Source organism: Canis lupus, chromosome 24 (assembly GCF_011100685.1).
Source record: "Canis lupus familiaris isolate Mischka breed German Shepherd chromosome 24, alternate assembly UU_Cfam_GSD_1.0, whole genome shotgun sequence".
Taxonomy (NCBI): domain Eukaryota; kingdom Metazoa; phylum Chordata; class Mammalia; order Carnivora; family Canidae; genus Canis; species Canis lupus.
Window position 1 is genome coordinate 27,375,268 of NC_049245.1, and position 26,165 is coordinate 27,401,432.

General features: G+C 47.0%; 1 protein-coding gene across 1 annotated transcript; it reads left to right on the forward strand.

Moving 5' to 3' along the window:
- Nucleotides 1-1,862: 1,862 nt before the first annotated feature.
- LOC485869 (lipopolysaccharide binding protein) lies at nt 1,863-24,998 on the forward strand. Its single transcript, XM_038572299.1, has 15 exons — nt 1,863-2,024; nt 3,779-3,893; nt 5,007-5,135; nt 8,338-8,493; nt 9,084-9,147; nt 12,492-12,555; nt 13,538-13,629; nt 14,140-14,316; nt 15,657-15,716; nt 17,841-18,008; nt 19,263-19,330; nt 19,840-19,882; nt 21,869-21,932; nt 22,950-23,026; nt 24,563-24,998. Exons 1-15 carry the CDS (start codon nt 1,901-1,903, stop codon nt 24,605-24,607), a joined length of 1,446 nt encoding a protein of 481 aa, XP_038428227.1. The 5' UTR covers nt 1,863-1,900; the 3' UTR covers nt 24,608-24,998.
- Nucleotides 24,999-26,165: the final 1,167 nt, after the last annotated feature.

Here is a 26,165-nt window from a genome sequence, read left to right on the forward strand (position 1 = left end):
TGTCCTCCACTACTTTGCATGGGAGTCACCTGCTCTGTCTCCCTCATTTTACAGAGGCAAACTGAAGCACAAGGAGGGCACAGGTCTGCTGCGGGGTCACACACCGGGCCGGAGCTGAGCCGGGTCAGAACCCTGGTTGCCAGCTCGCAGCCCCGGACCCCTCCTTGCTCCCGGGGGCTGAGTCAGGGGAGCAGATGCCCCTGGCACATGGGGAGCCCTGGCCGGCTGCCAGGCTTTGTCCTTGCTCATGGCTCAGCCTGGAACGGCTCTTCCAGAGGCTGGCTCCTGCTCATCTTTGGGGTCTCGGCTCAGCACATCATCTCAGAGAAGCATCCCCTGACCGTCGTTTTGGAATGATGCTCACAGATCTGGGTTCAAATCCCTGCCAGGTGACTGTGACCAACATCACTACACTTCTCCGAGCCTCAGATCCTTCAGCTAAAATGAGACAGACACACCACGTGAGAGGGCCAAGAAGTGTGCACAACCACTGCAGTGGCTGGCACAGGGCAGGAGCCCATAGCTACTGGTTTCCTGCCCCTTCCTGCCCCTCTCCTGCATGCTGCAGGGGTCACAGGACTCTGAAGCCTCAGCCCTGCCCTCAGGAGCATCCAGGCTGGGGGCAGGGGTGGTGTGCAAGGGACCCCAACAAACCTCGGCCCAAAGGGTAGTAACAACAGGGTAGAGAGGAGCAGAGGTGTGGGCTGTAGGCTTCTGTGTGTTCAACGGGGGGAATTCTGATCTCAACCTCAATCCCAGTGCCTCTTATGAACCATTGGGAAGAAATTGTTACTCCCGCCACATTTGGCCCGTTGAGGGGGTCACAGAGACCCAACCCAATGTCAGAGGGAGGACCTGGAGACTCCACCTTCTGATGGAAAGAGTATAAAAGAATTTGTGGACATATTTTTAAAGGACCACAATTTTAAAAAAGCAGAGTGGTTAATGCTATGATGGAGAAAGTGCAGATGTTCTGAGACCTCAGAGGAGGACCTCTCTCTAATCCAGGGAAATGTGGGGGTGATTAGGGAAGGAGACCCAGGTGATCTTGGAGACCAGGGATCGAGTCTCACCCACATTGGGCTTCCTGCACGGAGCCTGCTTCTCCCTCTGCCTGTGTCTCTGCCTCTCTCTCTCTCTCTCTCTCTCTCTCTCTCTCTGTGTCTCTCATGAATAAATAAATAAAATCTTTAAAAATAAATAAATAAAAATAAAAGTATCACACTTAATTTGGCCAATGTCCTTTTGGTAGACCCTTTAGGGTGGATCCCACTGCTCCCTTGCCTGTTTCATACCGTGCAGCAATGGGCACCGTGGTGCGGTGACATATTTGCACACTGATGTAATTATGTACTTACATTCCAGAAGGAGAACTTTAGGGTTACTGGGCATGCAAGCATTTAAAGATTTGCCAAGTCGCCTCCCAGAACATTTTACCACCAGCAAGGCTTGAGAAAGCCTGGTTTCCCATGGGGGAAACTCAATTCTGTTTGTTTAAAAAAGAGAAAAGAATCTGACTGGCACCAGACCTGGCTTTGACTCCCAGCTCTGCCACTTGCCAGAGGGAGTGACACGGCTTCTCTGAGCCTCGGTTTCCTAGTCTGTAACACTGAGTCTTCCTAGCAATGAACATGGGGCCTTTTTGCGGGAAGGAAAACAGAGGTTGTCACCTGGGGCCAGGCCAACCCACCCTCTGACCTGGTGTAGCAGTAACTGGTTTCTAAGTACAACCCATGACCCCAGCTGTGTCGCAAGCAAGTTCCAGTCTCTGTGCCTCCCATTCCCGATGCAATGAACCAGATCCCAGGAACCGCCCCCCTTCAGGAGCCACTCCAGCTCCAGCCCCCTTGCTACTTAAGGGAGCGGGGCCCAGCCTGGGTCACTCCACTGGGAATCCAGGATGAAGGTTTTGGCTGGGGTCCTGTCCTCTCTACTGCTGAGATTCCTGCTCACATCCATCCCTGGGGCCCTGGGTACCAACCCCGGCCTGGTTGTCAGGATCACTGACAAGGGCCTCGAGTATGGTAAGAAGCTGTGGCTGTTGGCTGGACTTGGCCGACCTGCTGGGCGCCAGACTGCTCTGCATACTGTGGGGGACACCAATGGGGCGCTCTCCCTCAGTCCGGTGGCCCTGGCTCCCAGTCTGGCGGCCCTGGCTCCCAGTCTGGCCGGGTCACCCACCCACTGTGCTACTTGGGCATGGTGCTTGTCTGGGCGGGGTCCCTCACTAGCCAACAGGGATAAGAATTTGGAGCAAACAGTTGATTGAGGGGCAGATTCCAGGACATGGTGTAGTGGAGTGGGAAGGTGAGAGGAGAGAGGGAGGGCAACCAGATGTCATTAACCCAGCCACTACCCAGTGACTGGCCCAACTCCACTGGAAAGTTCTTAGGTTCTTAGTCAAGCTTGAAAACATGTCTTAAATCATGATAATGGAATGGTCGTGACCTCCAGAGGAAGGCAATGACCTGGGGGGTGAGAGTGGGGGGCAGGAGGGAGCCTGCAGGGGTGCTAGGAATATGCAACATCTGACTCTGAGAGGTGGCTACCTGGGTACTTAAACCTTTAAATATTACCTGGTAGTGTCTCTCGTGTATGTTATATCTCGATTTTAAATCGAGCAAAAGCAGGACGACTTTTTGAAAACGATGCTGAAACAAAGCATCAGGATTCATCCATCCGTAGGGAGCCGAGGTGTATATACACCACCCCCCACAGTAACTGAACCAGCGCCTCAGCTGCCTCATCTGTTAAATGGGGGACTGTTAAATGATAACATTTAATTTGATAACATTTAATCTGTTAAATTGTAACACTTCCCCAGGCAGGGTTGTTGGGAGCCAAGGAAATGAAATCAGGGAAGGCTTCTTGGAGGAGGTTAGGGGAGGCACAAAGGTGAGTGGCACCTGGCCAGGCACGAGCGGTAGCATTCGGGCAGAAGGACTGGCACGTGCCTTCACTGGAGGGAGGAGTGCCAGCTGGAAAGAAGGGAGGCCCCGGCCTTCTGCGTTTACACGCGTCCCTTGCAGAATCCCGGATCCCTCGCATATCAGAACAAAGGGTGCTAATAAGCACTGTTTATATTGAAATCCTACATCAGGCAAAATGTGCCTTTGGTTCCTTTCCCCTGTGTGACTGACGATTGTACCATGTTTACTTAGCTGATTGGCTAGAGTTGGACATTTTGGTCCTTTCCATATTTGTCATAGTATAAACCCTGCTGTCGCAGGCATCTACTGAGTGCCTGCTCTGTGCCGCGCACCAAGCTAGGCGCGCCCGTTATCCTCCGAACCCCCTTTTTGCCCTGCAATGATATCTTTTCATTTTCATGCCAGCCCAGAAAACAAAGCTCTGTTGCCATTGCCGTGGAGAACGTGAAGCTGAAGCCTTGCTCAAGGTCACCCAGCTAGAAAGATGCCGGTGCGGGGGTTCTAGGCCTCACAGTGTCTTCCGCACGGGCTAGATGCGGGGAAGGGCAGGACAGAGGACCACCCACCACGCACGCAGCACTCCTGCCCTCGTGGGGTTGCTGACAAAGACACTGTTTCCTCACCCATAACCTGGGCATCAACATAATGGCACCCCGTGAAATGGAGGGATGCTCCTATTTCTCCTGTCACTTGGTACACAGCAGGGGCTCGATATTCTGTAACTGTCATTAATGTGTGTAAGCAAGTCGGCCTTTCTCCCTGGAGCAGGTGGGAGCCACCGAAGGGTTTAGAGGTGAGGCAGGCAGGCAGGCAGGACAGGCTGACTTGCAGCTTTTTCCTATCCACAGTGGCCAAGGAGGGGTTGGTGGCCCTGCAGAAAAAACTGCTCAGCATCACGCTGCCCGACTTCGCCGGGGACTTCAAGATCAAGCCCATTGGCCGTGGGCACTATGACTTCCACAGGTGGGGCCCTGAGGTGGCTGGGAGGAGGGGTGGGGATGTGGAGGGAGGGGAGGGAGAGCCCCAGGACCTCCCTGGGCCAGCAGTAGGGAGAGTTCCTCACAGCGTTCAGAGGGAAGTCCGGGAGGGGGGGGAGTTAGGTTCCCCCCATTCACTCACTCATCCAACAAATATCAGTGAAGACCTACTAGCTGTGTGACCTGAGCTTCGGTTTCCTTATCTGTAACACGGGGATGACTCTGTGATACTCCAGCCTTCGATCTGGCCCCTGCATGTAGTCTGGAAGGGGACATAGACCTTAAACTTTAAATACATTAGCCCAACTGTTAGAGCTGAGGTGTGTCCACCCAGGGGAGTCAAGGAAGGCTTCCCAGAGACAGTGGCATTTGAGCTGAGTCTTCAAAGGATCACAAGACATGAGCAGCTGATGCCAGGGGAATAAAAAGGCATAAAACACTTGTGAAGAAATGGGTGACGGAGAAGAGCAATTGAGTCACAGCTCATCACCCCTTCCCTGCCCACTCCCATCGATGGCTCCACTCATTCTTTCTTTTCTTCAGTCCATCAGCAAACATTTATTGAGCACCTACTACGATGTGCTGGGCATATAAAATGGAACTTGACCACTGTTTTCCCAATATGTGTTGTCTTGGTTTGCTTCTCCCAGCACTTTGTGTCTTTTCCTGAGGCTGGCCTCAGCCTTCCCTGAATCTGATCCCCCTACCTGGATCTGTCAAGGGAGAGGATGGCTCCAAGAAGGAGCTGCCAACCCAGAGGAGTGTGTCGATGTCCTCTATTCTGGATCCCACCCACGATCATGAGATTCCTGGGCTCAGATCCTGACTGTGTGACTTTTGGCCAAATGCATCTCTTCCAAGTGGTTCTATTTCCCCGTCTGTAAAAAGGGAACAAGAATGGTGCTGACCCCTCTGAGAGGCCTAGGTGACATAACGGATGCCACGTGCTTAGCATGGCCACATGATTCAGCACAGAGCACACACCTGCCTGGAGCAGACAGGTCCCCAGTCTGCTCAGCCCAGTCCCCCGGGGAGGGAGTGGGGGTGGCGGGGCTCGGAGCTGGGGTTAATGCTGTCCACACTGTGTCTCTCTCCTCAGCCTGAGTGTCCACAGCTGTGAGCTGCGTGGTTCTGCTCTGACGCCGCTCCCCAGCCAGGGCCTGAGCCTCACCATCTCTGACTCCTTCATCAGAGTCCAGGGGGAGTGGAAGGCACGCAAAGCATTCGTGTAAGTGGACTCTGCTCCCAGGCTCTCGGGCCCTGGGCCCATCCTTCTTGGGTCCTAGCTCATCAGAGAAGCCACATGGTGGATGGAAGGAGCCTACAGGGGTCTGAGTCCTGGCTCTTGGTTGAGTCTCTTCCCTTCTCATGCTTCCCTGATGGGGTTGTGGTTAAATGAGAGAATCCTGTATCTTTTTAGTTTGCTTTCCCCAGCAGCAGGTCCCAAGACAAGAATTCAAATATAAGTATTTTACCTGGGAAATGACCTCAGGAAATGTCCATGGGGTGGGGCGGGGGAGAAGGGAGGCAGGGACGGAAGGACGTCAGCTTGGCAGTTGATTGGAGCTCTGTCCTCCTGGGCACCTCTGGAGACCATGCAGGCAGAGCACACCTCTGAGTTACCCCAACTCAGCCATTATGGCCCCTTCTTCCAGTTGGCCCTTGGTCAAGGGTGGCCCCCAGAAGCACGAACTCTCTAGCACCTTGAACTGTTCTCTGATCTCCAGGGTCCATGGATGGAAGATGGGTTAGTCTGCTCGGGCTGCCATAATAAAATGTCACTAGGTGATTTAAAATTCTGGAAGCAAAAAAAAAATAAAATAAAAAATAAAATAAAATTCTGGAAGCTTGAAGTCCAAGATCAGGGTATCAGCAGGCCTAGTTTCTTCTGAGGTCTCTCTCTTTGACTTGCAGATGGCGGCCTTCTCGCTATGTCCTCACATGGTTGTCCCTCTGTGTGCATGCACTCTGTGTCCTCTTCTTATAAGGGTCAGATTAGATTCTGGCCCACCCTAATGGCCTCATTTTTTTTTCAAGTTTATTTATTTAATCTCTACATCCAATGTGGAGCTCAAACTCACAACCCTGAGATCAATTCTGGCTCCACTGATGAGCCAGCCAGGTGGCCCCTTAATGGCCTCATTTTAATGGCATCATCTCTTTAAAGACTGCGTCGCAAATGTAGTCACATTCTGAGGTATTGGGGTTTAGGCCTTCAACATGTGAATTTGAGGTGGGGACAAACAATTTAGTCCATCACAGAAGGGTTGACCAGTCTTTTCTGGGCAACCTGACTGTATTGACACTTTAGACCTGCACTGTCCGATAGAGTAGCTACTAGCTATGTGTTTTCACTGAGTACCTGAAAAATGGCTGGTACAAATCGAGATCTGCTATAAGGGTGAAACATGAGATTTGAAGATTAGGTACAAAAAAAACCCAGAAGAAATATCATTAGTGATTTTTATATTGTTATGTTGAAATGATAACATATACTATTAAAATTAATTTTTTTCTTTTATTATTAAAATTTATTTTACCTCTTTCTTCTTGCCTTTTTGAAAGTGGCTACTAGAAATATTTTAATTGCCTATGGGATTCACATTCTATTTCTTTTGCTTTACAAAGATGTGCAGGATACACGTCACCATAGTGCACATTCATTCGATCTCCAGGAAAACAAGCAAACTATGCTCTCTGTCCTGAGTTTTTTTCAGCTAAGTATCTCAAAGATCTTTTTGTATGAGCGTTTGAAAATCTACCTCATTCTTTTTTTTATATTTTTTAATGTAATATTTTCATTGAGATGAAATTCACATAATGCAAAATCCATGTAATGTAAAATTAGCCATTTTATTTATATTTTAAAAGATTTCAAAAAAAAAAAGATTTCATTTATTCATGAAATACAGAGAAACAGAGGCAGAGACATAGGCAGAGGGAGAAGCAGTCTCCTGTGGGAAGCCCAGTACAGGATTCGATCCCAGGACCCTGGGATCATGACCTGAGCCGAAGGCAGACACTCAACCACTGAGCCACCAAGGTGCCCCAAAATTAGTCATTTTAAAGTGAACAATTCAGTGGCATTTAGTACATTCACAATGATGTGCAACCACCACCTCCCTCTAGCTCCAGAATGTTTTCATCTTCCCAGGAGATCACTGCCCACCGCCTCCTCCCTCAGCCCTGGGCAAGCCCCAATCTGCATTAGTTCTCTATGAATTTGCCTATCTGGGACATTTCATACAAATGGAATCATACAATATATGACATTTTGTGTCTAGGTTCTTTCATTTAGCATAATATTTTTGCGGTTCATCCACATCATAGCATGCATCAGTGCTTTATTCCTTTTTATGGATGATTAATATCTCATTGTATAGATAGACCATATTTACCCTCGTTCTTTTTTTTTTTTTTTTTGAAAGGGGCAGGGGTGGGGCAGAGGGAGAGGGAGAGAATCCCAAGCAGGCTCCTCCACATCTAGCACGGAGCCAATGCAGGGCTCAACCTCATGACCCTGAGATCATGACCTGAGCCAAAATCAAGAGTTGGACACTTAACCAATTGAGCCACCCAGGTGCCTCTACCCTCATTCTTTTCAAAGGCTGCATAGCACAGATGCCTACAACTTGCTGAATCTGTCCTTACTAGTTGAGAGTTGGGTGGTTCATCACTTTTTGCTATGACCCGTGATGCTGCCATGAGCTGCCCCATGCATATATCTTGGCAGGAAGAGCCACAGAGTAAAGTCTTAGAAGTAAAATTCCTAGGACAAAAACATGCATTAGGATGGATCCCAGCAATCTGTATTCCAGAGGTGCTCTCCCCACTGCAGCACCTGGGACTTCTGTTTACCCACACCTTCTCAAGCTTCAGAACTTTCATACGACAGGTGAAAACTGGCATCATTGTATTTTCATTTTTAATAATGTTTCATATGCTTATTTGCAACTGAACTTCCTGTTTGATATCTTTGATCACCCTTTTTTTCCTTTTGAGTTGTTTCGTCTTTTCCTTATTAATTCATATGAGCTTGTTCTTTGGGTATTAAGGAAATTAGCTTTTTGGCTGGCTCACCATGCAAAGCCTTTTTTTTTTTTTACTTCGAATATGGCATTTTTTGTTCACTGGAATTTTAATTTTCTATGCTGGCAAGTCTATCAGCCATTTCCTCTAAGGCTCCTGAGACTTGGATCCTGCCTAGGAAGGCTTTTGCTCACCCCCTCCCACAAATAACTAGACCCAGGCTTTTTTCCTGATCTCTTATAGTCTTATTTGTAATAAATCTTTACTTCATAGTAATTTTCATATTTAAGATTTTGCTCTAGCTCCTCTTATGTTGGGGTAAGAATTGAGCTCATCTTTCTCCCTAAATGGTGGCTGATCTTAGTCTAGGAATTGATGATTGCTTTTCTCATCTCCTCCAGGAAACTACAGGGTTCCTTTGATGTGCAGGTCAAGGGTATCACCATTTCAGTGAACCTTGTCTTGGGCAGGGAGCCCTCTGGGAGGCCCACCGTCGCTGCCTCCAGCTGCAGCAGCCACATTCAAGATGTGGAGGTGGACATATCAGGAGATTTGGGGTAAGTCACACTGGCCAGCTGGACCCCTGGGTGCATCCCAAGCCCCATCCAACCCAAGGCCTGGCCTCTGATAAGCACACATGTCCAGGTATAATGCAAGGGCACATCACAGGCACTGGGAGGTCATTCTTTGGGGGACCCTGCTGAGATCAACAGATGCAGACTTGAGCCAGAATACACTGGGGACCACCATTAGGTGAATGAAATCTATTAGAGAAACACAAGGGCTTTTGGCTGAAGAAGAGTGTGTGAACAATGTACAAGTCCTCGGATACATATCTTTTTGTCCGAGTTTCCTTGATTAGAAGTATTTGTATTCTCAAGCCTCTCCCTAAATCTACTGAATCTGATTGGGTGCAGCAGGGGGCTGGGATGCCAGATGCATTGAATCAGCGAGTGTGCTGGGAGCTGGGACACTGCATTTTTATCCTGTCCAGGATTCTGAGACAGAGCAGAGTCCCAGGATGGGGTGAGAAGAGTTCCCTTGGGGACCGGCCTGGCCAAAGGCCAAGGTCTGGCTTTCTCTGCTGCCTCACTGTCCCCACATTCAGAGGCACACAGCTGACCGTCCTCTGTGCCTCTCTCCCCAGGTGGCTGATGAATCTCTTCCACAACCAGATTGAGTCTAAGTTCTGCAGAGTATTGGAGAGCAAGGTAGGAATGTCCAAACTGCTGGCATCTGCTGTGCCACTCCAGAGCTAGGTGTAAGCCTTCATTTTGGCGCTGGATGGCCAGGAGGACTGGCCCAGACGTACTTAGGCCCAAGGCCCAGAGAAGATGAATCATTTCCCTGAGGTCATGGAGCCAGTATGTGGTCAAGCTGGGCAAAATGTAGGTCTCTGGACTCTAAGTATGTTTAGGGAGGCAGAGAATGGTTAGATGTTCAGCCAGTGGTTCACACAGCAGGGACCCAACAGGGACTCCTGCCTCTTCCTCTCCTTGACTTTGTTCACTGTCCCCCAATGCCCTGCACTCCACAAGGCCAAAAAAGGAAATCAGCACTTAGATGCCTGCAGATACCAGGCAGGACACTTGGGGAATGTGAGAACCAGGTGAGAGCTCTGATTCCTACCTCATGAGCACCTGCCCAGGAGGAGAAGGCAGCCACAGGCTGTCAGTTTTCCCCATTAAAAAAAAAAAAAAAAACAAAAAAAAAAACAAACCACCTATGTGAAATCTCCAAATTTCAAAATCTTTGGCTAAAACAGAGGTTTCATGTTAGCAAATACTCACTTCACCTCCAAAATACCATTTCTGAGGTATCATGAACCTGGAGGTACGTATGTAGCAATGATTGTGCTTGGGAAGGAGAAAGTCATGAAGGAGGAAAGAGGAACACAGACACACACACATAGACACAGACACACACACACACACACACACATACACACACGCGCGCGCATGGTCTCCACTGGGTCCAACAGCCAGTCTCATTTTGAGTGCCCCTGGTGGTTGAAGTGGGAATAGTGGGAATAGCAGAAGACCCCACGGATGAGGAGTGGCAAACTGCATTCTATTCCTTTTCTTATTCTGGGGTCCTGGGGTCTGGGTGAGCTTGGGAAATATGTCAACTTCCTTCTTCAGCACCTCATTTCCATGTAGCCATGCCTTTCTCAGTAGGACACAGTATTCTACAGCGGTGTGGATTTATACTACCCTGCTGATGACGGTTCAAATAAAGATTAGCAATACTATTATACAATAATAGTAATACACTACAATTGGTTTTGATATATGCAATTCGTTTCGCTTTGGTTAAATAATATAATTAATGTGATACAGAATATATCATTGTGTAACTATTCTTATCTATAACAATGGCGGCTATTTATTGAGACTGTGGTTTGGCCAGGAATAGTGTGCTAAGCTTTCAACCACTGAACAAGCTCTCCACCTTAATCATGACCTTCGAAGAAAGTGCCATTTCCCACATTTGACCTAGGAGGCTCTGAGAGGTGGAGTAACTTGCCCAGTGGTCACCTTGCTAGGGAGGCACTAGGTCAGCATTCGAAGTTCCTAGAATGTGAGGCAGTTTGTACCAAAAGTCTTCTAGGGGCGAGTGTCTTGGGAAAGGTAGAGATCTCACCTGATCCCTGACCCTTATGGGTCTTCGGAGATTTGCTACATCTAGGAAAACAAAGAGCCTGGTACAGGACCTTTCAAATTCCCCACTGGCAGTATCTGACCACCAGGACTAAGAATAAGCACTCCCTGTATGCTTGCTCTCTGGGTCATATATACTCACTGTCTCATCCCATGTTTCTCCCAGCCCAATCTCTGGGAAGCACTTGGCCTTGTATCCTGTAGGTAAGAACTCAAAAGCAGGGAGAGATTCTGCAAAAGTCACACAGCTGGTAGGGGGTGGGAGGATTGGACAGGATTTGAACCTAAGTTTGTTCAATTCACCTACTACACCCTTAACCTGCCTCTCTAGGAGGCCTGAGGGCCAAAGAGCCTTCCCTGCCCCATCATGCAGGTCCCATTAGGGGTGGGGCATTCAGGGAGGTTTTAGAAAGATCTGATGGGCCTTTGTCTCAGGGAAAAGCAAGAAGGGAAGAGTCTCCAGTGAGGCCAGCAGTTTCCTGGTTCCTGTGAAATCAACTGTGACTGTCCGTCACCACCTCCATTCTTTGCTTTTTGGCCACAACCCTTGATCAAACTGAGCCGTCACCACCTCCATTCTTTGCTTTTTGGCCACAACCCTTGATCAAACTGAGCCGTCACCACCTCCATTCTTTGCTTTTTGGCCACAAACCCTCCCAAAACTGAGCCAGCTGCAAAAGGAAGGTTAAGATTTCACCTCTTGCCTGCCCAGCGTCCAGCATAGACCTTTCCCCATGTCCCCCATGTGCCTGATTTATGCCTGCTCACCTTTCCACCTGCCCTTAAAATGTCACCTCCCACGCTGGTGGAGCCCACCCCCCTTAGATATGTGGATCCATCTGCACAAGAGGTGGTGGCTGCTTAGTCAAAACAACTGTGTACTGTGGGGAGTCACATACACACATGAACACAGGAAATATTTACATATAAATCTAAACATTTTAAGATACAGTAAATACAAATCCATTTGTTATCTTTTCACACAGGGCCCAGAACTGTTCTTTGAAAATAGTCTCCTGATTGACACTGGACTTTGTCTTTCGTGCATGAAACATTGATCTGCTACACGTTCCAGCTCAGATTGCTTTAACCACAATGAGAATTCAAAGACATTTGCAAAGCAATCCCAGTGAAGAATCCTTCTAGATTTTTATGATTTCTTCCCTCCTAAGCGTTTGCTTGTTCACACCAAGAATGTCTAACAGTATTTTCTCTAAGCAGCTCACCTCTCCAGAGTACTTAGTTTCCCTCGGTCGTAATCTTGGTTTACATAATAAATATTTCGAACGATTACAAGAGCAAGTATAGCAAACAGGTTTGGGAACACACATTCCCTCTTCGTGAGGTGCATGTCACTCAAGTGGCCACCATGAAGTGTGCATGCCTACCGTGTGGCGGCCTCCTGGACACGAGCATCAGGGGAAACGTGGAATACTGATCAGTCCAGCCAACTTGTTAAGGGATGACATTTGAGAAGTATCTACTAAGTACACCTGTGTGTGTGGCTATTTCTACTGACCATCTAGTTCTGCTCTTCAATTCTAAATTCTGAGAAGCCAGCACCTCCCAGAGGAAAGTATCTCTCAAGGTAGAATGTCGGGCAGCGCCTCCAGCCCATGTGCCCTCGCCAGGCTGGGAAGCTGACTAGCTAGCTCAGATGTCTAGCCCTGGGAACTTGGAAAGGTCCGGTTGGACCCTATTGAGGTCCACGTGGGGGCCTGCATGGTTTTGATCATTTCTGTTTCCTGGCACGTGGCACATGATAAGCACTGATCTAGTTTTTGTAGAATCGACCAATGGGCAGATGTATGAAAGACCGTGACTAAAGCAATTAGCACAGTGGCAGACCAAAGCCAGGGGGACCCACTCAAGCTTTCTCCTCCCATGTGTTTCAGATTTGTGAAATGCTCCAGAAATCGGTGACCTCTGATCTACAGCCTTATCTCCAAACTCTGCCGGGTAGGCTACTCCATCCATCTCTGGAATACTCTATTAATTTATATATGCACATATTCATACCTTATAAAACTTTAAATGGGACAGAAATGTAGAAAGTAATAACTTTAAGTATCCTTTTCACCCCCAGATTTTCTTCTAAGAGGTAACTTCTGTTTGGGATATAACCCCTTAGATATTTTCTTTTGTATATAAAAATAAAGGGGGCAGTCCAGGGGGCTCAGAGGTTTAGCGCCGCCTTCAGCCCAGGGTATGATCCTAGAGACGCAGGATCGAGTCCCGCGTCGGGCTCCCTGCGAGGAGTCTGCTTCTCCCTCTGCCTGTGTCTCTGCCTCTCTCTCTCTCTCTCTGTCTCATGAATAAATAAATAATCTTTTAAAAAATAATAAAAATAATAAAAATAAAGGGGCACCTGAGTGGCTCAGTTGGTTAAGTGTCTGCCTTCAACTCAGATCATGATCCCAGGGTTCTGGGATCGAGCCCCACATTGAGCTCCCTGCTCAGTGGAGAGTCAGCTTCTCTGTCTCCCTCTGCCTCTCCCCTTGCTTGCACGGTCTCTGTCTCTCTCTTAAATAAATAAAATCTTTATATATATATATATATATACAGAATTCTCCCCATTCTGTGGCTTCTTTGGCATGAAGTTCCAGGTATGGAGGGGATACCAGAGCTGGGCTCCTCCTGCCCTCAGGTGTGTGTGTGTGTGTGTGTGTGTGTGTGTGTGTGTGTGTCTGTATGAGGGAGAGAGAACCCGGAACCCACTCAGGCCCCAGCTGAGCATACCACCTGTTCATCGCAAGCCCACCAGTGGGACAGAAGAACCATGTCATCTCTCTTTGGAGAAGCAGCTCTTTGCTCCAGGGCTGGGCTGGGTAGAAGGTCTCGAGGCAGAGGGGCAGGGGGCCCTGATGAAAGTCAGAAGAGTGTGGCTCAGTCGGAGCCCCCATCACCTGGCTCCTAATTCTTCCTCTCTCCTGGTTCACAGTCACAACACAGATCGACAGTTTCGCTGGCATTGATTACAGTTTAGTGGAAGCCCCTCGGGTAACAGCCCAAATGCTGGACGTGATGTTTAAGGTGAGAGTCCTAGACCAGGGGCTTGGATGGGTTCGGCCCCAGTGTACCATACCCTCAGGGGCAGCCCTTACTTAGGGCCTCCTGTCTCTCTGGCTTCAGATCTGTCCTCATCTCCCAAGTGGTTCCAGCTGTTTTGAGGATGGGGCAACATGGAGTGGTGGGGAGTGTTTCAAGAGCCCGGGCCCCAACAGGTGTCTTACAACTCTTGGGACTTGAAACTCACCCTCTTCCCCTCCTCATCTTGACTACCATGCAGGTGAGGTCAATCAGAACTGGGCTAGATGGTAGAAAGCGTACAATGGGCTAATTTGCCACAGTCGGGGAGTTTTTCATTTATAAATTCTGGATACACAACCCTTTGATCCAAAGAAAAATACTTTTCATGGGAGAGTTTTAGGCAACGACTTGCCAGTGCCCCCTCATCAGGCTGTATGAGCAACTGCCCAGGTCAGATGTCTAGCCCTGGGGTAGACTTTGAAAAGTTCAAATGCATCCTATTTCTCTCTCCAGGGTGAAATCTTTAACCGTGATCACTATTCCCCAGTTACCTTCCTGGCTCCTGTCATGAGCCTTCCTGAGGAACACAACCGAATGGTCTACTTCGCCATCTCTGATTATGTCTTCAACACAGCCAGCTTGGTTTATCATGAGACAGGTTACCTGAACTTCACCATCACAGATGACATGGTGAGTGAGGATGGTGGCAAAGTAGCACTCACAAATGACAGGGTAACCTGTCCTTCTTCCTTCTTTCCTTTCCATCCCATTTACATAAATTAAATAGGAAGTTATTGAGAAAAAAGATTCAGACAAGGAAATATCTACATTAGCACAATTTCCCTTTTCATTTTGGTTGCCAGGAAGTTCAAGCCAAAATCCTTTCTCCCTCAGAACCATGAAAGACTGTGACTTCCTTGTCTGTGTTTTACTTTTGTCCTCTAGACCTGTTGTTCTAATTAATATTTTCTCTCATGTTGGTTTGTAGAAGTTTTTTTTAAAAACTTCTAAAAAATTAGTAAGTGAGGCAGGATAATAGATACACTAATAAATGCATAAAGTTTTATTGAGTAGGAAATTAAGACCAAGTTAAAAGTAAAGCACACTTATGAAAGCACTTATAAAAAATCTATTTGGGACCTTCCTTATAGCCAAAGTGAAAAAGGTCCATGATTTCATGATTCCTGGTGAAAGGAAAGACAAAGGCTTCCTAGGATTTACCTCTAAAACAAGTGTTTCAAGTGGGACTTTGTATAAGGAATATTAAATTTTATAGTGGATCACATCTTTAATAATTCTCAAGTTTCTTTAATACTTCTGGGTTTCAGAAAATTATTTCTTGTGGCCTTTTGTAAAGCTGAGGACTCGTGAACAATGTCAGGATGATGAGGGAAATGCAGTGCAGTCCCACTTGGTTGATCAGCTGGCTCTAATAATATTTGAGGGGCCATCTTGTGGGTGGATGGAGTGGCTTTTTGTCTTCTCAGTAACTTCTCACACTCACACACAGGCCTTTTACTTCTATTATCGTGTTTGAATAACCCACCCCGCCTGTGGTGCAGTCCTTTCTTTTAGTGGATTGGATCATGCTTGCGGTGTTTTATAATAGTTATGCGTTGGGCCTTGTGCTAGGTGCTTTGTACCCACTGTCCCACTTAGCCCTCACAATGACCTGAGAAGTGGGAGCTCCTATTATCCCCATTTTATAGATGAGGACATTGAACCTCAGAGAGGTGAAGGGACTGGCTTGTGACCACACAGTAACAAAGCCAGGAGCCATCCCTAGGTCCTTATGACTGCAAATCTCCCCACCACAGACCCTCTGGGTGTGCCCCACATGTCACCTATGTCCCGAGGAGAGTGGCCAGGACTCTGGCAACTGCTGCTTGTGCTGAGTGCAGGGCAGGTATCTCACTGTTGCTATGGTAACCAAGGTAGTATGGTATCCCTGCCCCTCACCTCCCCATCTTTCTTAGACCTTCAGCTGCAGGGGGAGCACCCAAATAAAACTTTGTATCTCTTTGCTGCAGGTTCCCCCTGGCTCTAACATTCGTCTGACCACCAAGTCCTTCCGCCCCTTAGTCCCCAAGGTAAGCCTTCTCTCAGGCCTAGGCAGATGCAGGCCAAACCCACTAGCCTTCTAGGGGTTTCTCTTTAAAACCATGATACAAGGGATGCCTGGGTTGCCCAGTGGTTGAGTGTCTGCCTTCGGCTCAGGTCCAGATCCAGGGTCCTGAGATCGAGTCCTGCATTGGGCTCCCCGCAAGGAGCCCGTTTCTCTCTCTGCCTGTGTCTCTGCCTCTCTCTCTGTGTGTCTCTTGAATAAATAAATAAAATCTTTACAAAAAAACAAAAAATAAAATCCTCGGTACTATTCTCAGTTTAACCAAGAGTCAGAATGTGGCAGTGAGGCCCCCAGTGAGGGCAGGGATTTCCTTCTGCAGGCCTCAGGACCCCTTCTCTCCAAAGCCCAAACAACAGAGACCTGAGCCCCATGTCCCTGGGACCACAGGTTGCCCAGTCTTTTATCAACGATATCTGAGAATCCCAAAGAATGCTAACATGTCCCACCAAATGCATCCTAATTAATAATATCAGATGATTGCAGAGGGCACCCTAGGGACCAGGCACTGTTCTTGGTCCTTTAAAATTTATTTTTTGACTCAATACTAAATTCTCATGGTTCAACACATAAGACATAAGAGATCCTAGAGTGGAAAATTTTCTGTCCACTCCTGGCCCCTAACCACCCAGTTCCCATCCGGAGTCTACATTCTTCTGGGGATATTCTATGTATATGAGAACAAACGCTGTGAATCTTTTCCATTTTTATACAAAACAGAGACATATTATACACACCAATTTGTACCTTATTTTTTTGCCTTACCGTCCTAGGAGATCATTCTGCAGAGGTAGAAAAGGAGCTTCCATACTCATGTTTTCCTGGGCACCCAGCCGGCCATTGTATGGACTTACCCCATAGCTTGCTTAATGGGTCTCCCAGGAAGGACTTGGAGTTGTCGCCAGGTGTTGCTACAGCAGTGTTGCAGTGACTAACCTTGCAACTCTCATCGCGGGGCTTAGCTCGTCATTTAATCCCGCAGAAATCCACTTGTCCTCTCCCCCACCTTCCCAGTCCTCCCAAGACACAGTTCAGACAGGCGGTCGTGTTGAACATGGCTTGTAGAAGGCCCGAGGATGGCGGAGAGAATTATAATGGGAAAAGACTTTAAACTTCAAGTCCTGCAGTGCCTGGGTCGTGTCCTTCCATAAGGTAGCCCTCATAGGCCCTTTCTCTCCCTTGAGCCCCAGAACCGTTCATCCTGCTGCCAATTTGTCAGAACTAGATTTGGAGGGCCCTTGGTGGCCACATCCTGGCTCCAATATCCTTTATGTCCTAGAAAGAGGAAGATACTCTCCCTCCCTCTTCCTGCTCATGTCAGCAATAACCTGGCAGAAAAGCAATTCAGCCCACCTTCTAAATAAAGCTCTGTACCTTCTTCAACCTTTTCAGTGCCTCCCTTTTACAAGAGGATGTAAAGTTTACACATTTCATAACAACAACAACAAAAAGCTCACAGGGACTGTCATCGTTCCCGCTAAAAAGGAGCAGTTTTGCCCCTAAGTTAAATACTAGTTAAACAGAAATTTGTGAGTACTTTTGAAACTGTGGGATCTAGTTGTGTCCTATTTCAAAATTGCTGGGGTCTGGTCTCCACGTGTACAGTTACCCAATTACAATAGCTCTCACCCCGTGCTCAGGGAGGGAGGGGTGTGACACATTTGGCCCAATGTTTTTGGAGGACAGTTTGATAATACCCATAAAAGGCTTGAAAAATATCCCTGCCCTTTGACTCAGCAGTTCCATGTCTAGGAACATCCCCCATCCTCCCACCCTCACTCCCAAATAGCCAAGGTACACATAGCAGTGATCATTATAATGACAAAACCTTGGAGACCACCTGATGCCCACTGTGGTTACATTACCCATGCCCGATAGAACCCAATGCAGTCACGAAATACATGGTGCAGACTCTGGATGTCTGACAGGGCAAGATCTCCAGTTGCACCATTAAGAGATAAAGGGAACAAAGCATTTTGTGAAAATAGAATCAATTAAAAAGCATTCTCAGCTTCATCCAACTCCCTCGGGGTTCCCCTGGTAAACCTGCATATTTCCTTCTCTTGACATAGTATCGTCATTCTGCCCCCAGTTAGCCCGACTGTACCCCAACATGAACTTGGAACTCCAGGGAACAATGGCCTCAGCCCCATTCCTGAACTTCAGCCCCGGGAATCTGTCTTTGGCACCCCTCATGGAGATTGAAGCCTTTGTGCTCCTGCCCAGCTCCAGCAGGGAGCCTGTCTTCCAGCTTAGTGTGGTAAGGTTCAGAGCCTTTGCAAATGCTGTTCCCTTTTCCTGCATGCTCTTCCCCCTTCCTTCAGATCTCAACTTAAATATCACTTCCACAGAGAGGACTTTTTGGATTGCCTCTTACCACCTGAGGCCCCCTGTCATTTTGTTTTCTTAAAGCGCCCTATTATTTTTCTGCATAGCATTTATTATAAAGATACTTACGTAGCTGTCTGCAGGTTTATTTGCTTAATGCATATGTTTCCCACTAAGTGAGAAAGGGCTATTGTTGAGAGGAAGGCATAGTAGGGGTCTTTGACTTGTTTGCTCTGCATCTATATCTGACCCCTGAAGACTACATTTCCCAGGCTCCCTTGGACTTTGACTTCTAACCAAATCAGCAAATGAAAAGCTCTGTGAAGAGAATAGAGGGCAGGAAGAAGGAAGAAGACAGAATATTTCTTCCTCTGTCTTTGTCCTGGACAGAGACTCAAGCAGTGACTGTGTCTCTTCCATGGTGGTTCCCATAACCCCAATTCCTCCTTCTGCTCTTCCAGTCCTGGGGTGGAAGCAGCTTCCTGCCTCTGCTAGTACCTGAGTCGCCCCTCTAACTCTCTTTGGCTTCTTGGCAATTCCATAATTCGTGTAGCCAAGTCCCTATGTTAAAGTCCCTCTGAATTAAATATTGAGGGGGGTGGTGTCTCTCCTTTCTCAATGTACCCTAAGAGCGAAGGGATTCTGAGTCCTTCTGGGTTCCTGCTCACTGGTTGAAGAACTTCACTCTCTTGTTTCGGGTTTGAAATTCAACAAGACAAATTTCTGGAGGGATGATTGCTTCTAAATGCTATATCTGCAATTTGATTTGTCATTGTTGTTATCAAATTTGTTGTTATTATATGTTATAAATTAAAACAAAATATCCCAAAATATAAATTAAAACAAAATTATTTTTATTATTATCACCACTAGAATTGACTCTTAGCCCTGAAACAATCCCTTTAGAGATCTCCAGGGATAGGCACTCTATACCTCGTGGTAATCTATTCAAAGTTCAATCACTATCACAGTCAGCAACTTCAAGTAAAAAATGTTCAAGTCCAAGTTCAAACATTTATTGAGTACCTATGATGAGCCTTCGGGGAGTCTGCAGTCTAGTGAATAAGTTCCTGCTTTAACTTACTGAGTTGTTTGTTTAAAGGAAACAGCAGGTCCAAATAGTATCCTTCCTATATGTGACAACCTTTCTCATTTAAACCTGTTTTTCTTCTACTGGAATTTCCAGGCTACTAATATATCTGCCACGTTGACCTTCAACACCAGCAAGATCACTGGGTTCCTGAAACCAGGAAAGTAAGTCAGCCTCCTGCCCACATGGAGGCACTCAACTGAGCTCCTTCCATCTGGACACTGTACCCAATTCTCTGCAGCTGGGCGTAGGGATGTGAGCAGATCTTCTTCTCAATGTTAGGGCCCTGCCATTAGGGAAGGAAACTTATATTTTACCCCAATTGGCCCAATTCTTTTGCCCCACTGGTCCTGCCTCCACAAACTTCCTTTCCACCTAATCCCCCATTACTTCCAAATTTCTAAAGAATTTACTAATACTGCTTTTTCTCAATCTGTAAATTTTCTACATCAGCTATATTGAGTTTCTGACACACACTACCCCTTTGTGAGTCTTCCCAGTAAGGTTGTATCACTGATTTGAGTTCTTAACCATCTTTTCCAGTCCCATCCCTACCCTGTCCTCAGCTCTGTGTCTTCTCAAGCCAGTACCTCCTTTCTGGGGACCCCCACATTGCTTAGGTTTCCCATGGACATAATGCCCCCATCTCTGAATCTTCTTTGATTCATTATAGGGTACGAGTGGAACTGAAAGAATCTAAAGTTGGAGTGTTCAATGTAAGTTATTATTGTTTTTATTTATGAAATGATTAAGGCATTAACTAATTTAGTGTGTTAACTAAACAATATTATGGCACCTATAGGAGAAAATGGAAAAATGAGAAGAGCTACTCTGTGCCATAGAAAAGTGTAGAAGTTCTCAAGGACTTGAAACATCGGGCCAAACAACCGTTATATCCCAGTAGAAGATAAGATATAATTAAATTGTCTGTTGAACAGAATTCTTTTCACTACAAGAATAGAAAGCCAACTAAAAGTGTCTTAAGCCAACAGAAGGAATTTATAGGGTCATAAAACTAAAAAAAAAATGGAAAAAGCCAAGGCTAGAAGTTTCAGGCAAAACTGGATCTAGGTGCTCAAATTAGTGCATCAAGAATCTCTCCCCAAGTCTCCCTTCTGCTTTCATCTGTGTTGGCTTCGTTCTCTGATAGGTTTTTCCCACTGGTGGAAAGTCTGAAAATTTTGTAGTTTAATTCTTTTTTTTTTTTTTTAAGATTTTATTATTTATTTGACAGAGAGATTGAGAGAACACAAGCAGGGGGAGCTGCAGAGGGAGATGGAGAACAGGCTCCCCACTGAGCAGAGAGCCCATTGTGGGGCTCCAACCCATGAACCCGAGATCATGACCTGAACCCAAGGCAGACACTTAACCGATTGAGCCATTCAGGTGCCCCTGTAGTTTAATTCTTTAAAAATCCAGGTGCTAGCTCTCATTAGGTTAATCTGAGTCATGTGGCCATTCTTTAGTCAATCACTGTGGTTAAAAATTGGACAAACATGGGTTTCACCTATACTCTTGGAGCCAGGATGTTCAGTCCCAAGCCATATGGACTGAGATCGGAAAGGAGGGTCCCCCAGGGGAAAATAGGGACTCTGTTATTGAAACAAGAAGGAATTAAGTGCTGGGTAGGCTGAACCAAGAGGTGATTTCCACAAGGAGGGACAAGTGGCAAAATGGATGGCCCTATATTAAAATAAGAAAGATAGTGGGAAGATCAGTGTGGGCAGAAGTGATCAGGGAGAGATTTCTGACGAGAGAAGGCTAAGGAGGAAATGGGTAGAACTTACCTGTAATAAGTATCTTACTTTTCACCATCCTGCTAACACTGGTCCCTCTGGCCAGCCTCCCCCTACCTTGCGCTGCCCAGATCCTCCTTTACGGACTTACAACTTGGAAATAAATGCATAACCTGTGGGGAGAGACGCTGCTCACAGGGACCCCAAAGGATGACCCCTTTCAGGGAATGAAGGAGGAAGTAAATGATGACACACTAATATTGCATCTGTGTGTGGCATGTAAGAATGTTCTCGGAGGTAAAACACTCACATGTAAAGATTCACAAAAAGTTATCAGATTTCGGAACACAGAATGCAGAAAGCAAGAACTATAGAATCAGATAAATCCGGGTTCAAATTCTGCCCCTGCTGCTGGTCCTAAAAGTCACTTTCATTCTGTGGCCTCGGTTTTCTTGTCTGTGAAGTGGGGGCAGTAATACCAACTTCAAGTGGTTATTGTGAAAACTGAATCAGATATATATATAATGCTCTGAGCCCTATACTGGGTACATGGTGTTAAAAGTGGTGTTTTATAATTTTTGTTTCGAGAATTTTTAAAAAATATGTCTTATACAAGCAATTCAAGATAACATGCTGTGAAAAAAAATTAAATCGCAAAAAAATAAAAAATAAAGACAAGGCTAAGCCAAACCTTGATGTTCTTCCTAGAGGAAAGACAATTGGGTGTATAATCTTCCAAATGTTTCTGTCTCTTGCACACAAATGTGTGTCTCAAAATAGTTTTATCTCATTAAATAGTAGCATGAAGTAGGCATCTATTCAAAATTTGAGTTTTTTCAGTCTTGTTTGCTGTGTCAGCACATACAAAACTAGCCCTTCCCCCAATCCCAGGTCCGCCTTGTGGAAGTTTGTTGGTGGGCACAATGGCACACGTGGTCACGGTGTATCTCTCCTGTTCTCCACCAGGTGGAGTTGTTGGAGGCACTACTCAACTACGGCATTCTCCACACCCTCTACCCCAAGGTCAATGGTAAGGATCACTAGGGATTTTTCCAAGTCAAGGAAGACAGTGCTCCTTTGAGGGAAAAGTTGCTGGACTTGGAGATGGCAAACAGAGCTCTTCGGCAGGCTGAATGACCTTGGCATTTCTCCTCCTTGACCTTCAGCAGCCTGCGAGAAGGGCGCTTTGAAGGTGGTCTCATTCCACACACCGCCCCCCGCCCCAAAGCCCAGGGCTCTAGTGAGCTCTTTGGAGCACAGAAAAGCTCTTCCTAAGAGAGAAGTAAGGACTCACAGAAATGTGCCCCCTATACCCTGAAATGGCAGGTAAAAGACTGAGGACCAAGTTAATATAGAGGGCACAGGGCAGCTCACCTCTGAATTCACGTTTCCCAGTCAATTGCCAACTCCCTAGTCAGAAAATAAAGCATAAAGCCCTAAACGCTGTTTCTAGAAGGCCCTGCTTCATTTGGCTGCAAGAGAAAGCAGGACAGGGGTGGAGGGCAGAGAGCATCGTATGCCGCCCCATACCTGCCACTCCTCCCATATAGCAGCAGGGCTGGGAGCTCAGCCTCCTGTGGCAGCTGCCTGAGTTGAAATCTCAGTTCTGCCTCTATGACCTTGAACAAGTTACTTGGCCACCCCGTGCCTCAATGTTCTTATCGGTAAAATGGAATTAATAGTCTTATCTACCTCATAATCTTTGGTGATAGTTAAATGGGAACATACTGTGTATAGAGTCTGCAGAGGGAAACTTGTTTTTTCTATTACTTTATATATTTTTTTAAGTTTTTATTTATTTTTTCATGAGAGACACAGAGAAAGAGGCAGAGACATAGACAGGGAGAAGCAGGCTCCTCACAGGAAGCCAGACACGGAACTCGATCCCCAGACCTGGGATCATACCCTGAGCCGAAGGCAGACGCTGAACCGCTGAGCTACCCAGGCGTCCCTCTGTTACTTTATTTATGATTGTCATTTATTAACAAATCTCTCTATGTTTTTTTTTTTTTTTTCAAATCTCTCTATGTTATGCCCCAACCTCCAGAGAAGTTGGCAGATGGCTTCCCCCTTCCTCTGCTCAAGGATACTCGGCTCTATGACCCTGTTCTGGAGATCCACAAGGTCAGTGGGTTCAGGTGGACTTTTGAGGATTTGGGGAGGGGAGTTGGTTAGTTTTTCAGGTTCAGAGGCCATAGTTCAGTGGGTGGGACCCCACCCGGCCTGCAGCTCAGAAAGGGGAGGGTTGCCCCGGGTACGGCTAGGTGCCATGCAGCCATCAATGTGGTCTTCAAAAGTGGCCCCCCTACGGAGGCAGGGGGCATTTGACACAGCTTGTGCCACACTGCCTTCCACACCCCCACGATGGGTGACCTGGGGAAACCACAAGACCAGCTCATCCTGAAAACACTGCCATGGCAACAGCCCAGCTTCTAAAAGCCATTTGTAAGTTTTGAAAATTTCTTCTAGATTCTTAAGTGGAAAGGCTTTATCAGACATACAGGTCTGATGTGCTCCCCCTCATAAACCCATTGCCCCAGCAGGCACACAGTTTGAATTTTGGTGTGCTGCCTCCCACACAAAAAAAGTCTTTTTGCTTTCTCTAGGTATTTTTAAAACTGTGTGCTCATTTGTTTGTTTGTTGGAGATAGTTGTGTTGGTCATACTTATGCCTGTTTTCTTTCTTTGCTGTTTTTCTATTTTGTTGCAATCTATCCCTGCCTCTCCAATGTTAATACAGTTGTATCCATCAGAGACCATAATTTATGGAACTATTTTAATACCAAGGAATACATCTGATCTTCACTCTTCTCTCCACTGTTCTGACCAAGCATTTTCTGGTCTGTCTGTGCCCACGGTTCAGGTTATCTTTCTAGAATAGCATCTGTAAGGTGGGATGGCTGGGTTGGGTAGCCCTGTGAGCAGTAAGGGCGATGCTGCGTTGTGTCTGGTACATCGTCAACATCCAGCAAGTAACAGCCACTAAAGACAGTGAAGGGCAGCAGAGTTGTCAGGGACCTGGAAACATGGACCAACTGCTGTATTTGGAAGACAAAATATCCAAAGTCCTTTTGGTCCAGAGATGCTCAACATCCTGCTGCTGAGTGTTTACAAGGAGTCAGACAGCTGGTTATTTGAAGTAAGGACTGACAATTCACGCAGCTGGCCTCAGCAGGGCACATCAGAAGATTTATTATAAGCTATCATGCTCGTTAGACTGTTGAGGTCATTTGTTTGACCCCCAAAGACAAGGGCTGGATCACTGTAGGAGAGGATTGGATATGGACTTGAGTTCAGAGTTCCCGCCTCTTCGGATGATGGAAACTTCCAAGGAGCTAGGAGAGTAAACTTCAGCGGTGCGCAATTTTGTGTTATTTGTGAAGGAGAGAAAATTTAGGTGACACAAAGGACATTTATGGGCCCTGCCAGGAAGCAGCAGCTTGGGAAATGACAGATAAATTGCCACCTTAGAGAAGGTGGCTGGCAAAAGCTGTGCTTTATGGAGACCTTGGGGATGGAGGCACATTCACGATTTATGCTCTGACCTGGTTTCTGGAAGAGCTTGTGCTTCCCCCAACGTGGGCCTCCCTTTATGTTGGAGATGCATCTTTTTGGCGTAAGGAATGCTTTTGCCATCCTGTCCTGTCTTGTCTTTTCTAGGACTTCCTGTTCCTGGGCACCAACCTCCAGTACCTGAGAGCTTGAGGGCAGGGACACAGCCGGGGTTTGGAGGCCACAGCCGGATTGGCAAATTGCATTTCCAGATGTGCAGCGTAGTACTGGCAATTCTGGGAAGATGAAGACTTCTCTGTTCTCAGCTCTCAGGGAGAGCTCCACCTGGCTTCTGCCCCCACACTGCTCCTCTTCAGCAGGTGCACCCACACCATCTCTGACTCTGGGCTTTACTCCCCCCACCACCACCCTGCTCCCAGGATGGACCATCTTCCCCCACTGGCCTGTACCGTCTTTAAGGGCAGGCATCATTTTTTTAGTCATCATCTGATCCCTGTGCCTGGCACTTAGTAGATCCTCAATAAATATTTATTGAATGGTTCAATGAAGGAACCACTTGGTACCTAGTTGAGCCTCTCTACCATTCACTCTCTTTTGTCTGAGAGGTCTTTGGATGGCTAGCCCCATCCATGGTCTCCAAGGCTCAACCCTGACCACACTCCCCTTTCTCAGTGGCTGCTGCTGTGGGAACCTCAATGAGAGAACAAGAAATTCCACTCCCCACTGGGCCCCAGACTGGCCCTGGTGCTCAGATCTGGCATTTGTCTATCTCAGAGCATGGGCCGCTCATGGGCTCACTTCAGTGTGTGCTTCTTCCCTCACTTCTTGCCTGCTGCAGACAAGGGCACCAGTGGGTCTCCAGAGCAAAAACTCAGCCTCCTGCTGCTCTCCCCCATTGAAATGGATATAAATTAGGAGGAAATGGATCCCCCTAGGTTTTTGGTCCGACCCAAATAAAAAGCTCATCCAACTGTTGTTTATGAGCCCTAAGCCCGGAGGAAGAGGCCATGATTTCTAATTACTGAACAACCAGCCTTTGATCAGACTTACTAAAGAGTCATTTCCAAGTTATGTAGTTGGGCCTCTGGGGACTGGGAATCAGAAGGCTCATTTGATATTTTTTTTATAGTGTTAATGAGCAGATGGATGGAGCTGCTGGCTAACCGATAATTCACAAGGAATAGACCCATTTACCCTGTGTGTGACAGAGATGCATTCCAAGATGGGACACTGTGCTGTCACCCAGCTGTCGGCAGGGTAGGCGATGGCTTCACATCTTCCCTCCTCTTTCCTTTGGTTCACTTGTCCACCTGCATCATCCATCCTTACGGTGGACAGTTGATAGACTTGGGCTTTGTCCATTACCAGCCACGTGGCCTTGGGCAGGTCCCTTTGCCCACTCAGGGTCCTTATCTATAAAATAAGGATGATACTGATAGTAGTCACCTCCTAAGCCTGTTGTCACGGTGATCTACATAAAAAGACTTATTTAGCTGTACTGGGGATTTGATGTTTATTGTCTGGCTCTGCTTACTGAGCATCTCCTGTTTATAGACTTTGCGTGGGGGAAGTAGAGGCAGCACAGACCCCATTCCAGTCCCTGCTTTTAAGAGTGTTGCCTCAGTTTTGGTGGAAAGAGCCAGTCTGGACTCCAGTTTACTTGCTTTGGGCTCCCAGGCAAGTCCTGTGTCCTCACCTGTCAACTGTGATTGGGAATCCCTCCTTGCAGGGTGACCAGGGACTCCATGAG

Bases quoted from the DNA above. Each gene is read 5' to 3' on its own strand.
- LOC485869 (XM_038572299.1), top strand. From the start codon at position 1,901: ATGAAGGTTTTGGCTGGGGTCCTGTCCTCTCTACTGCTGAGATTCCTG. The intron at 21,933-22,949 runs GTAAGGATCACT...CCCAACCTCCAG, and splicing joins CCTCTACCCCAAGGTCAATG to AGAAGTTGGCAGATGGCTTC. The intron at 23,027-24,562 runs GTCAGTGGGTTC...TGTCTTTTCTAG, and splicing joins CTGTTCTGGAGATCCACAAG to GACTTCCTGTTCCTGGGCAC.